This window comes from Mustela erminea, chromosome 20, assembly GCF_009829155.1.
Source record: "Mustela erminea isolate mMusErm1 chromosome 20, mMusErm1.Pri, whole genome shotgun sequence".
Lineage (NCBI taxonomy): Eukaryota > Metazoa > Chordata > Mammalia > Carnivora > Mustelidae > Mustela > Mustela erminea.
The window spans coordinates 22,517,152-22,530,887 of NC_045633.1; the positions used below are offsets into that span (position 1 = coordinate 22,517,152).

The following is a 13,736-nucleotide window of genomic DNA, read 5'->3' on the forward strand; positions in this document are numbered from 1 at the left end:
AAGTGGCTGAACTGGGGTTTCAAGCCCATTTCTGTCTCATTCTCAAGTCCAGGCTCGCTCCCCAACAACACACTGCCTTTTTCTAGAAGGCTTCAGATTTGACTCTCCTCCTTTGATAGCAAAAGGGACGTCTGGAGTGTTCCTGTCCCCCAAGGATAGCGAGGAAGCCCTCCCTGCAGGGGCCTGAAGCCCAGTATTCACCACCGTCCACTTAGCAAGCTTGCCCTGATGCTTCTCTGCACCAAGCCCCCGAGGTCGGTTGGGGGTGCCAGTGAAGAGCCTGAGTTCTTATCAGGATCCGGAGAGATAGCCCCTGGCTCCGAGACGGAGGTCATTAAAAAACGGTCTTTTATGATAACAATTTGCAGAAGTTTCTTATTTGGGGAGGCTGGAACAGGGTGTGTGTGTGTGTGGCGGGGGTGCGCCTGCTGACCAGGCCTGTTTCTGCGTGAGCTGCAAATACAAGCGGCCTGGGCTGAGGGGAAACGATGGGCTCCCCACACGGCGGCTACATTTAGCAAATAAGCTGCAGGACGTGCGGTTTCCGATCGACTCGGGACAGCACATCTGCACGAGAACGGCCCTCCCACAGCGGGGGCGCACTCACGCTGCACCGCGGGGAACGCCGTCCGCGGCTGCTCCGAAATTCCAAGCTGCCCGGCGGCGCGGCGTCGGCAGCGCAGTGGGGCGCGCTGCGGTCCTGCCCGGGCCCCGCGCCCCCGGCACACACCCCTGGCCGGGGCCTCTCAGCCTCCGCGCCTCCCGTCCGGCCCCCGGTCCCCAGCCCGCGCCCCTCGTCCGGCCCCCGGTCCCCAGCCCGCGCCTGCCGTCTGGCCCCCAGTCCCCAGCCCGCGCCCCCATTCCGCAGCCCGCGCACCTCGTCCGGTCCCCGGGCCCCCGCCCGCCGCCCCCTGTCCGCGCCTCGCCGGGGCGGAAGTGACGACAGGCGCTTCCGCCGGGCGGGGCCGTTGCTGGGCGGGACGCTGACGTCGCCCGGAAGGGGCGGGCCCGCCGGGAGCCAGGCCGCGCCGTGCCGCGCCGGCCGGAGGGGGCCGCAGCCCGGACCATGGCGGCGGCGGCGGCGGCCGCGGTGGTGGCGGCGGCGGGCGCCGAGGGGCGGCGCGCGGCCCTGGAGGCGGCGGCGACGCCCGAGCGGGGCGGCGGGAGCTGCGTGCTGTGCTGCGGGGACCTGGAGGCCACGGCGCTGGGCCGCTGCGACCACCCGGTGTGCTACCGCTGCTCCACCAAGATGCGGGTGCTGTGCGAGCAGCGCTACTGCGCCGTGTGCCGCGAGGAGCTGCGCCAGGTGCGCCGCGTCGGCCGGGCCGCGCGTTCGGGGCGCCGGGGCGGGCGCGGGGCGCGGCCGGAAGGGGACTTTGCCTTTCTGGTGTCCGGCCGCGGGCCTGGCGGCGCCGGCTTCCAAAAGACAGGCCTGGCGGCAGCCCCCACCCCACCGGGGCGGGCTGCCGACTGGGGGGCATCTGGGGCAGGCAGGCAGGAGGTGGCCCCGCCGGGTGGTCGAGGGAGCGGTCCCTATGGGGACGGTTATAGCAGTCTGTCCGGACGGTTATGGCAGTCTGTCCGGGAAGCAGAGGGTCAGAGTGGGAATTTCCAGCCCAGCTGTGTGTGTGGCTCCTCGGGGTAATCCGGGCAAGGTCCTCCCGAGACTGGTGCTTTGAGCTATTGAGGTACTCACACCTGCTCACCGGAGGGGGAAGGCTGAACCACCGAGACTTGCTTAGGATTGTTGGCGGATGGGGACAAAAGTGTTAGAAGTTTTTCTCCTTGCCAGTTCCAACGGGGGTGGGGGTGGGGGTCAGGTCCAGAGTGGAGGCGGGATGTTTCTGACTCTGTCCAGACTTGGAAGCCCTGGAGGGGGTCAGAGAGGGCACCGTGGAGTGTGCCCCCCCCCAAATGCCGGATGCTGGCTGGGAGCACCTAGCTGGCGCTCCCTTGGTTTGGTCTGAGATATGTTTGCTTCCAGCGTTGTGAAATTCCTCTGGTTTGTTCATGGAAAGCTTAGGCTGGTGACATCTGCCAGGGAATCTGACTTTCTTCTTCCTAGAAGTGACGCAGAAACGGCATTGTTGAGCAGTAGGTTTCCTTAGTTGTGTTTTTATTTTTGTTCTAGGTGGACATTTATGTTAGGGGAGCCAAGGCTATGCTGTAATTTCATGAGCACCTACTCTGTGCTCTTCTCAAAAAAGACAGAGATGCCGTTACTCTGTAATGGGGTGGACAAGAGACGGACCTGGGAGAGATCTGGGGTACAGGAATCGTGGGGAGGACCTTGGGCCAGTGGCTTAGTGAGCACCTTCCAGCTCTGCCAGTCTTGCTCGGCATGAGGTCACCCTTGAAGGGCCAGGTTTCCCAGTGCACCCGTAGTTCCCTTCCAGGAAGGCAGGGGCTGCAGGTCTCCTCCGGAAGTGAGAAGACATCTCTGTGTGGCTGCTATGGCTGGCATCTGGCTTCTCTTGGTCCTTGTGGGTCCCACACCCTCCCAGTGCTCTGTGGCAAGCAGCTCTTGACATGAGCTGTCAGCAGGCTCCCACAGGGGTGTGCTTTGGCACTGGGTGCCTCTGGCCGATTCTGGCATACCTCTTGGGCCTGTCCCGAATTACTGGGCATCAGGAGGGTGTCCTGGGAACTTTGGGAGATGATGATCCTCTCACTCATCTTGCTTCCTCCCACCTTGAACTGGCACCTCTACCCTAGCTGTTCCTGTTCCCCGGCTGAGTTCTGCCCTGTCCTCTGAATGTCCCATGTCCACTCGGGAATCCCACAGCTACCCCCAGGGGCTGTCTCTGCTCTGTCCTCTGCGCTGGGACTAAGTGCGTAAAAATCCCGAGGAGAGCATGCCAAGATGCTGTGCGGAACAGGCCTCCATCTCGACTCAGGGTTTCCGAGTGCCCACTGTGGGGCAGGCGTTGCAAAGAGCAGACGCAGAGCAGCCCAGCAGCTGCTGGTCAGGCGGGGGCCAGATGAAGCCAGACCGCCCAGCAGGTGCTCAGGTTGGAGGCCAGGCTGGCTCCTGGTCAAGACCAGCGTCAGCGGCTGTCTCACCTTTCCCACAGTCCCTGTTCTTCTGACCATTGATTCCAGTCTTGCTCTCCACCTTGCCCCGATGCCCGTCTCTAGCAGAGAGGCTTGATGCGGCCGCCGTACCAAGTGGGGTGTATCTGAGCTAGTGTGACCTCCCTTCCATCTCGTGGGCCAGACATGCAGGGAGGGTGACGCAGGTCAGGAGGCGGGGCCTGCTGCCTGTCCTTGCTAGTCCCGTGTCAGGGCCCCTCCCCGCCAGCCTGGTCCGCCTGGCTTCTCTGGGGCCTGAACTTCCTAGGTGGGGCCCTCACCACCCACCCTTGCCATCGGCTCACTCTCACCAGGGGTCACTGCTGGCACCACCCATACCCTCTTCTACTCAGTCACAGTGAGTGCCCACTGTGTACTGGGAGTGGGGGGCAGCAAAGCCCCAGACAGGAGCACACACCCACCCCTGCGGGGGTCCGAGCAGGGCTCTCATCTCATATCCCTCTCCCTTTCTTCAGGGACTAGCCCAACCATCCTGGGGCCCACCCATGGATGCCCTTTCCTTCTTGGACGTTGACAGCCTGGCTGACCCAGGGGCTTCCCAGGATGGTCCATCCTCAAGTGTCTAGGCCTGGCCTGTGCCTCTGTCCTTGGATCCATAACCCTACCCCTTCATCATGATCAGCAGCATGGGTGGGTCTCAGGCCATGCTGGTTGGATCTCTGGTGGGTTCCTCCCCACCCCTGGTCAGACCCCGTGGTCCTTGTCCAGCGACTAGGTCTCACCATTCATCTCACTCTCTGTGGGGGGCAGGGATGCTGGCTACACCAGGCTGCACTACTGTCCTGTTGTGTACTCATCGCCGGTCCTGACACTGGCACAGGCCTTGGGGGCCCCAAGCCTGCTCTTACAGCCTGTCTAGGAGGGGCCCTTAGCGTTTTGCCGTTCCTGCCCCCGGTGCCAAGCCTGCTCACCCTCATTCTCAGACAGATCCAGCCCTGAACCTGTGTTCCATGGCCACATCCCTCTTCCTGCAGTTCCCGTCCCTTTCTGAGCCACCCCAGTGTCCACCCCTCTCCTGGCTTGGGTCAGGTGTGCCCAGCATTGGCTTTCCCAAGAGACTGCTCTGGAGAGACAGACCTCTCCCCCACCACCTCCGCCTACACAGCCTGGCAGTCTTCCTGGGAACTGCACCCCACCTCTGTCCACAGCGAGGGTGCCGGCAGTGAGATACCCCCCGAGGTGGGTCCGATCAGACCTCTTAGAGGAAGGCGCCGGAGCTGGGGAGACAGTGGTGACAGTGGCATCTCGGCACAGGTTTCCTCTGGGGAAGGAAGTTGTTCCTCTGCTGAGTCTGTGGGACTTGGATGCTTTTCGGCAGGGGCTCCCTTGTGGGAGGAGGACACTGGGGCTCCTGAACCTGCTCCCTGTGTTGCCACAGGGTAGCTAGGGCCCCCGAGTCCCGGCAGCTGGTTCCACGACAGACCTTCTGATCTGTGGCCGGCCAGCAGCATTCTGCCTGGCTCGTGGTCCTGTGCGTGCAGGCGCTGGTACCCCAGCAAGAGATGGGACGAACTGGGGTCAGGACTGGGAAGGCACCCTTGTGAGGGCTGGGTGTGGCCATGTCCTAGAAGGGCAGATCCAGTGAGAAGAGGCCAGTGTGAGGTCTCTGGCCTGGGAAGGAAACCAGGGGGAGGGGGAGCCATGGGAGCGTAGCTGCGGTGAAGCACCTGCCCAAACTCCATGTGGGGTGGGGGCAGGGGCGGGAGCGGGTGGCCGCATTCACCAGACAGGATGACTCAGGGGCACTGCTCATCCTTCTGCCTCCCCCAGAATGGGTGTGGTTGGACCAGGGTATCTCCCCTGGGCTCCTGTGAGGGGCTTGGGGTCAGCTTGCTCGCCCCACAGTGTGTCATCACTAGTGCACATTGAGCCCCCCAGCTTCTTCCCAGACTCCCAGGGAACTAGTCTTAAGCATCCAGCTGCTGGGGGCAGTGTGACCACCATTCTCCCCAGCCAGTCCTCTGCTTTCCCAAGTTCATGGCCATTGTGATCCCAGACATCCTCCCTAGCTGAGCCTAAACAGAGCAGAGATGACCTTGACATGATTGTTCCCAAGGTGAGGACTCTGAACAGAGGCAAGCGACCAGGCCCAGACTTGGAGGGGACAGTAGTGGAGTGGGAAGGGCTGTGGAGAGACCAGAAGTGTGGTCGTGGTCCAGAGAAGAGGGAGTGCTGGAAGGAGCAGGGCCCTCATTCGTGCAGAGGGAAGACCTGAGCCTGCAGGAGGGTCCTGGAGGCACTGGGACAGGAGTTTGCCGGGGGGCAGCCTGGCAGGCTGTACCTGAGATGTCCTGGGAAACAGGTGCACAGGGGTCTGCACCCAGGTCGTGGCCAGCACGCCCCAGCTCTGCACTTTGGCACCCCGACAGCTGGTTAACAAGCAGGAGGCAGCCAAGGGCTGTGGCTGAGTCCTGCGGGGGAGCCTCTCCTGTGGCATCACAGGTGGATGGAGGGTGGCTAGGCTTGATGTGTCGTTGCCCAGCTTGTCCTGGTGGCATTGTTTCCCTAGCGGCTTTTTGGGTGGCATCTCTCCCTTCTCTGCCCTGTGCTCAACACCCATGTGATGAAGGCCTGGTTTGCCCAACCATGTGGTCCAGGTCACTGGCCCCAGGGGCTCACTGCTGACCTCTCCTCCTCTGGGGTGACTTTCATTCCCCCTATGGGGCTGGTGTGGCTATGGATAAGTGGGGAATCTTGCTGCCCCCTGGTGGCGAGGCCGGGCATTGTGTCTCCAAACGGGTCACCCCCGGGGCTCGCCCTCTGGCTACAGGTGAGGAGAGGGGCCTGGGCAGGCTGGGATGGCATAGAGTGCTGCTGTGGGGCCCACCTCGGCCTTCTCACCAGGGGCTGAGTACCTCCCTCTTCTCCGCCTGACGGGGTCCTCCACCAGGTGTCCGCGGCCCTGCTCACCCCCCTCTCACTTGGTTCCAGGTGGTCTTTGGGAAGAAGCTTCCTGCCTTTGCTACAATCTCCCTCCACCAGCTGCAGCACGAGAAGAAATACGACATCTACTTTGCTGATGGAAAAGTTTTTGCCTTGTACAGGTAAGAGGGAGCCTCAGCCTGGGATTCTGACGGGCTGTGGCCAGCCCAGCACTGGGAATGAGCACATCCTGGTCCCCTCCTGTGTTCCTCACAGCCCTGGGACCAGATGTCAGGGCCCGTGCTCCATTTCCTCTCCTGTAACAGGGTTGCTCCTGCCTGCAGGGGCGGTGGAGGCAGGAGCAGAGGTGAGTCCAGGGAAGGCACTCCAAGATAGCACATGGTGCCTGCTTTCTGAGGCTCTGCCATGCTCACTGGAGCTCCTGGGAACTGGGCTCTTAGCTTGTGGCAGCAAAACCCTGTAAAGGGGTACAGTTGTCTTGGGAGTGATCGTTCCCTTCCAGGAGAGGGGTGGGCCCTGGTGTGGGCCCAGTTTTCATGCCCTGCTGATGCTTAGCCGTCCAGGCCAGGAGCAGCTGGACTCCGCGGGCAGAGTGATGCGGGGCATCGGGGGGGGGGGGGGGGGGGGCGGGGATGGGGGAGTGCTGGTCCTAGCAGCACTCGAGACAGCCACCCTGAGTGCCTACAGGGTCGGGGGCCTTTGGTGTCTCTCTAGGCAGCTGCTTCAGCATGAGTGCCCACAGTGCCCTGCGCTGCCGCCGTTTGGCCTCTTCGGGGACCTGGAGCAGCACATGCGGAAGCAGCATGAGCTCTTCTGCTGCAAGCTGTGCCTCAAGCACCTCAAGGTGTGCCTGTGGGGGCGGGGAGAGCCAGGTGCAGGCAGGTGGGGGCTGGGCCCTGGGGGTCGTGGGAGGGGGCCCACCCGCGCCCAGCACCCTCTCCCCTGCAGATCTTCACCTACGAGCGCAAGTGGTACTCGCGCAAGGACCTGGCGCGACACCGAATGCAGGGGGACCCCGATGACACCTCACACCGTGGACACCCGCTCTGCAAATTCTGTGATGAGCGCTACCTGGACAACGATGAGCTGCTCAAACACCTGCGCCGCGACCACTACTTCTGCCACTTCTGTGACGCGGAGGGGGCCCAGGACTACTATAGGTGGGCCAGGGCCTTGGGCGCCGCAGGGGATGGGGTGGGGCGGGGAGGGGCGGGGCCGTGGGCAGGGCCGGGGAGCTGACACCCCGCCTCGCCAGCGACTACGCCTACCTGCGAGAGCACTTCCGGGAGAAGCACTTCCTGTGCGAGGAGGGCCGCTGTAGCACGGAGCAGTTCACGCACGCCTTCCGCACGGAGATCGACCTGAAGGCCCACAGGACCACCTGCCACAGCCGGAGCCGCGCCGAGGCCCGCCAGAATCGGCAGATCGACCTGCAGTTCAGCTACGCGCCCCGGCACTCGCGCCGCAACGAGGGTGAGTGAGCGGGGCTCCCTCGGGCTGCAGCCGCGCGCGCTCCGCGGTCTGACCCATCGTGTGTGGGTGGGACAGAGGACACACCTGAAACCGGTCACCCCAGGGAGCTCCTGGTGTCTCCATCGACAGTTCGGGGGGCGAGGGTTGGGGTTGGCTCCTGGGCCAGAGCCCTGTGGAGTGCCTGGGGCCGTGGCAGACCCTTCTCTCCTTGGGGCTGGTGTGGACCCCAGAGGAGTCTGAGTGGGTCCTTCCGGCTCCTGTGCTGGGCGAGTGAGGAGGTCTCTGCTGGGCAAGGTGGAGCACAAGCCTCAGTCTGGCCCAGGCCCGTGACAGGCTCTGTGCCCGCTGCAGGGGTCGTCGGGGGTGAGGACTACGAGGAGGTGGACAGGTACAACCGCCAAGGCCGTGCTGGCCGGGCCAGTGGTCGTGGAGCCCAGCAGAACCGTCGAGGAAGCTGGAGGTACAAGAGGTGGGAGGATTTGCGTGCTGCTGACATTCTCCTGGTGCCACCCCTGAGGCGGTGGCCGCGGCCTGCAGCTGCGTTGGCACCGCGCACGGGGTTCGGGGGACTTTGTCTTACTGGTGTCTGGTGTCCTTGGCTTGATGGTGGGGTCTGCTTAGTGTCCTGAGTGAGCAGACATCCCCTTCTCTTTTCTCTGGTTCTAGCCAGAGACGCCAGGACCCTGCAGGTGGGGATGCGCCAGAGGGGCCTGTGTCCCTGATGGGGTTCAGTGTAGGCAGGCCATGAGATGCTCACGCTGCAGGCACGTGCCCAGGCCAGGCGCTGTCCCCAGTGTCCCACATGATGGAGGCATCTTGGACCCCACAGCACTGGGCCTGTGTGCTGCCTGGGGAGCCCCAGCCTGAGACCAGCTGGCTCAGGAGTCCTGCTGCATTTGCATCCCCCTCTGCTTGCCAGTGAGGGCTGGCTGGTGCAGGGTTCGCTGGCCCCACGACGTCTCCAACGGAGGATAGGCTTGGGGTTGGGGGGAGGCCCCTCCCAGCTCCTCGCCCTGCACAGCACCCGGTCCCAGGCCTTGCCCAACCTGAAGGCCTCCCCCTCCCAGGGAAGAAGAGGACCGGGAAGTGGCAGCGGCCATCCGGGCCTCGGTGGCCGTGCAACAGCAGCAGCAGCAGCAGGAGGCACGCAGGAGTGAAGACCGGGAGGAGGGTGGCAGAGCCAAGAAGGACGAGGCAGGGGTGCGGGGGCTCGAGGAGCTCCGAGGCCCCCGGCGGCCGCCCCGGACTCAGGGCGAAGGTGCAGGTGAGCTGGCGCAGCCTGTGGGCGTCTGGGAGGTGCGAGGCAGGCTCCCGGCTGGCACAGTGCCCAGGAGTGACAGGGCAGAACCCTGAGCACCCCCTGGAGGGTCTGCTCTCACCCCCGGATGTTCTCATCCCTGACGTCGGGTCCTTTCGTTGCCTCATAGGCCTCAAGGAAGCCTCGCCGAACGGTCCTGTGAGCCCAGAGGGCACCCCAGCAACCGGCCCAGCCCCAGGGGCTGTGCTTCCAAGGTACACTCGTGCACTACTGGGTCAGGGTGAGGATGGGGTGGGCTCGGGCCCACAGGCCACTGACGTTACTCCCCTCCCTGGGCTCAGCACCCTCCCACCTCCCACTTCGAAGCTCAAGGATGAAGACTTCCCCAGCCTCTGCGCCTCCACGTCCTCCTCCTCCTCCTCATGCTCTGCAGTGGTGGCCCCAGGCCCCGTGGGGCTGGGGCTCACCTACCCTGTCCCTGCTAGGGGCAGGAGCACCTTCCAGGAGGACGATTTCCCTGCCCTGGTGTCCTCCGCCTCCAAGCCCAGCACTGCCCCCACCAGTCTCATTTCTGCCTGGAACGGCAGTGGCAGCAAAAAGGTGGCACATCCCACCGCGGGGGCCCCAGCTGCCAGCGGGAGCAGCCAGCCTGCCAGGAAGGCTGGGAAGGGAGGCAAGGGCAGCAAGAAGGCTGGGCCGCCGCCTTCAGAGGAGGAGGAGGAGGACGGCCGCACCGGCCTCACTGCCCAGGAGCTGCGGAGTGTGCCCACCACGGTAGCCGTCTCCTCCCTCCTGGCATTGGCCTCCACCCAGACCCTCACCAAGGTCGGCAAAAAGAAGAAGGTGGGCTCAGAGAAGCCAGGTGCCATCTCACCGCCCCCACTGCCCCCTGACAAAGATGGGCCCCTTGGGGCCGAGCAGACCCCCACCACGAGCGCTGGCAGAGCCGAGGGGCCCGTTGCCCTCATTGTCAATGGACATACAGAGGGGCCGGCCCCGGCTCGCAGCACGCCCAAGGAACCTCCTGGGCTCCCACGGCCCCTGGGGCCCCTCCCCTGCCCCACACCCCAGGAAGACTTCCCTGCGCTTGGAGTCCCCTGTCCACCCAGGATGCCCCCTCCCCCAGGTATGTGTGTCTGCCTGCGGCCTGCTTCTGGGTATCTGGAAGGGGGCCAGGGTGGGAGAGTGAGACTGGAGCCCGGGGTCCCAGGGGAGCATACCGTGAGGGGCAGTGATAGGCTAGCAGGCAGGGGAGGGAAGCCTAGTAGCAGCACTGACCATGAGCAGGCTGCTTGCCCTCCCTGTGAGATGGGGCAACGCTGGCACTTTCTGGAGCTGGGGGAGGAAGTCGCCCCAGCCCGGGATTGCCAGGCAGGAGCTCAGTGTATGTGCTGCCTCTTGGCATTGTCGGGCCCTGGGCCTGCTGTCCGGCGGAGGGTGGCTTGTGGACGGAGCCTGACCTTGGTAGGCGGGGCAGCAAGGGAAGCCTCCCGAGCACGTGGAGAACAGGTCACGATCTGGGTCTTGGTCCGCCTCCCCTACAGGCTTCAGTGCTGTGGTGCTCCTGAAGGGCACTCCGCCCCCACCTCCCCCTGGCCTGGTACCCCCCATCAGCAAGCCACCCCCTGGCTTCTCAGGCCTCCTGCCTGGCTCCCACCCAGCTTGTGTCCCCAGCACTGTCACCACCACGAAAGCGTAAGTAGGGATGGGCCGCCCCGCCTTGTGCCCCTGGAGGCCGGGGAGTGTCCTCACCCTGGGCCACCCCAAAGAGCTAAGGCGCCCCCTCCTGCCTGTTTCCTGACCCTCAGGCCCAGGCTGACAGCTGCGCCCCAGGCCTACCTGGTGCCTGAGAACTTCCGGGAAAGGAACCTGCAGCTCATCCAGTCCATCAGGGACTTCCTGCAGAGCGACGAGGCCCGCTTCGGCAAGTTCAAGAGCCACTCGGGGGAGTTCAGACAGGTCAGCCAGGCAGGGGTGTGGGGGGCCAGTGTGGTCACTGTGGGGGCTCAGCCCAGCCTGGGCATGACTGGCTTTGGCTCTGGGTGGCAGGGCGTGATCTCCGCAGCCCAGTATTACAAGAGCTGCCGCGACCTGCTCGGGGAGAACTTCCAGAAGATTTTCAACGAGCTGCTGGTGCTGCTGCCCGACACGGCCAAGCAGCAGGAGCTGCTGTCCGCACACACGCACTTCCGGGGCCGGGAGAGGCCTCCTGGCACCAAGGCCAAGAAGAACAAGAAGAGCGCGTGGCAGGGCAGCGCCCGGCCGGCAGGCCTGGACTGCTGCGTGTGCCCCACCTGCCAGCAGGTGCTCGCGCACGGGGACGTCAGCAGCCACCAGGCACTGCACGCCGCCCAGGACCACGACTTCCCCTCCCTGCAAGCCATTGCCAGGATCCTCACGTAGCTCCCGCCAGCGTGGGCAGGAGCTGCCACACCCAGGAGCCTCCTCCCTCCTCCTTCCTTCCGGGCTGCCACACAGCCAGGTAAGGCCCTGGTGAGGCCACCCGCTCTGGCCCCTCTGCCGGCCGGCCCGCTGGGCTCGCCAGGAAGGCCTGCCCTGTCTGCACACCATCACGTAGGAGTCCATCCGGTTTCCTCCTGGGAAGCGCGAAGACCTCACGCTCCGTGGTGGGCTGGTCTGAGTTTGAGTTCTCATGCTTTTGGAAGGTGTGAGGGGAGGGAAGGGCTGGGACGCGGGAACCTGTCCGTGCTGTCAGAGCTAGTGACAACAGCGGCCCTCTGCAGGCCCCCCGAGCCCGAGGGCTGCAGCGCGGCGGCCCCCCAGCCAGAAGCTGTGGAGCCGCCGGTGCCAGAGTCACGTGTTGAGAGTGTTGTGTAAACGGTTGGCTGTTTCGCGATTCAAGAACATTCAGGATTAAAAGCAGACACGAAATTGTGCTCCTCGAAGTTGAATCTTTGTATGAGACAAGCTGAATCTGGGATCTCAAATTGCCTCTGACCTTTTATAAGACCGTGTATCTTCAAATAAATTTATTTTGCAATAATGCACATAGCTGGTTGTTCTGAGCTCCTCTGCCCTCCCAGGTCATCCTGCAGCAAGGGGTACTCAGAGTCATCTGCGGCTCCAGCTCTGGCAGCCAGCCAGAGGCCAGCTGCGGAGGGGGTGACCCGTGCACACAGCTGGGCAGCTGGGCTTTGCTCTTAGGACATGGCAGCTGGTCTGGGCCCGGGGCCCAGTCCTGGACATCTGGCACTGCCCAGGCCTTCCAGGAATAGACATGGCCATGTGTGACCTACACTTGTGTCGCCAGTAAAACATCCCTCCAGAGCATGGGGTCCTACACAGTCCGGGTTTGCACCCACAGATGAGTAGTGAGCTATTAGCAATGAACAGGAACACTCCAGAAGCAGTGGGGGGCGCATATGACATCCAGCCAGAAAGTAATCTGTGCTTCATTATCTGCATACAGTATGTGGGGAGGGGACCAGACAGAAAGCACCCCTTTCTGCCTGAAACACACACAAATAGCAGAAGACAGTTCTAAACACAGCCAAATCAGGCACAGGAAATGTCTTCACAGGAGAAGAAACCTGTCTCTGGGAGTCGGGGAGGGGCGCCCGGCCACACCGGCACTGCCTGCATGATGCGGGGCGTCGAGGGGGGCTGCGGGGGCTTGGCCAGGGCTCAGGGCCCCTCCACAGACAAGAGCCTTCACCCTCGTTACCCTCCCCTGGGCTGTGTGGAGGCCACCTGTCTTCCCTGGACAGGCCGGGAGCCCCTCACCACTGATGCCCCCTTTGCAGACCCGAGGACAACCAGCCCCACAGAAGAGTAATCTGGAAAACGGGGGACCTCGTTAACAGTGAGGAAAATCCGCTATCCTTCACGAAGCAAGAACCACCTCACCACACGGCACCACTGAGGGGGTGTGGCACTGTGCCAAGCCCAGCTCAGTGGCCCCACCCTCGTGGCTGCAACTATTACGTCCTCTTTGGGAAGGGGAGCCCGGGGCACAGAGAAGAGACTTGCCAGAGACAGCCCTGCCAGCCCCAGGGACGGTTCTCAGTCCTGCTGCCCTCGGCTGGGACGTTACTACACAGACCTGAACAAGTAACCAACATAAAAATCCCAGTGGATGGGTTCGGAAACAGGACCAATCTGGGGAGATTCCAGAGGCTGAGCTGGTGGGCCATGGAAGGTGGCTCTGCAAGCCTGCCACCTGAGCACCCAACGGGGCCCCAGGAAAGACGGCGACATGCAGAGACATAATGACTGCTTTTCCGTGGGGTGAGGAAAGAAAACTAAACAAGCACTAGGTGCCTGGCTGGCTTTGTGGGAGGACCATGTGACTCGATCTCAGGGTCCTGAGTTAAGTCCCCACGGTGGGTACGGATTTACTTAAATAAAAGTAAATCGTTATTTAAAAAAAAAAAAAAGTGGGATGGGGCACCTGGGTGGCTCAGTGGGTTGAGCCTCTCCCTTTGGCTCGGGTCATGATCTCAGGGTCCTGGGATCAAGCCCCACATAGGGCTCTCAGCTCGGTGGGGAGCCTGCTTCCCTCTCTCTCTGCCTGCCTCTCTGCCTACTTGTGATCTCTGTCTGTCAAATAAATAAATAAAATCTAGGGGCGCCTGGGTGGCTCAGTGAATTAAGCCGCTGCCTTCGGCTCAGGTCATGATCTCAGTGTCCTGGGATCGAGCCCCGCATCGGGCTCTTTGCTCAGCGAGAGCCTGCTTCTCTCTCTCTCTCTGCCTGACTCTCCTCCTACTTGTGATTTCTCTCTCTGTCAAATAAATAAATAAATAAAATCTTTAAAAAAAAAAAAAAATAAATAAATAAATAAATAAATAAAATCTAAAAAAAAAAAGTGGGACACCTGGGTGGCTCACTTATACATCTGCTTTCGGCTCAGGTCATGATCCCAGGGTCCTGGGTCCGAGTCTTCAGCAGGGAGCCTGCTTCTCCCTCTGCCTGCTGCTCCCCTGCTTGCATGCTCTATCAAATAAATAAATAAAATCTTCAGAAAAAAAAAGTACTAACAAGAATAATTCTTTAAAAAGCTACATCT

At 62.6% G+C, this 13,736-nt stretch overlaps 1 protein-coding gene across 2 annotated transcripts; it reads left to right on the plus strand.

Moving 5' to 3' along the window:
* The first annotated feature begins 1,004 nt into the window (after nt 1–1,004).
* ZNF598 (zinc finger protein 598) lies at nt 1,005–11,715 on the plus strand. Of its 2 annotated transcripts, XM_032328028.1 has the most exons (12): nt 1,005–1,306; nt 6,025–6,137; nt 6,691–6,820; nt 6,925–7,136; nt 7,232–7,449; nt 7,801–7,918; nt 8,517–8,713; nt 8,877–8,961; nt 9,049–9,833; nt 10,252–10,402; nt 10,516–10,666; nt 10,757–11,715. In XM_032328028.1, exons 1-12 carry the CDS (start codon nt 1,067–1,069, stop codon nt 11,108–11,110), a joined length of 2,754 nt encoding a protein of 917 aa, XP_032183919.1. In that variant the 5' UTR covers nt 1,005–1,066; the 3' UTR covers nt 11,111–11,715. The 2 variants fall into 2 exon arrangements, with proteins under 2 accessions (XP_032183919.1, XP_032183920.1); XM_032328029.1 differs by lacking the exons at nt 1,005–1,306; nt 6,025–6,137 and adding an exon at nt 6,232–6,322.
* Nucleotides 11,716–13,736: the final 2,021 nt, after the last annotated feature.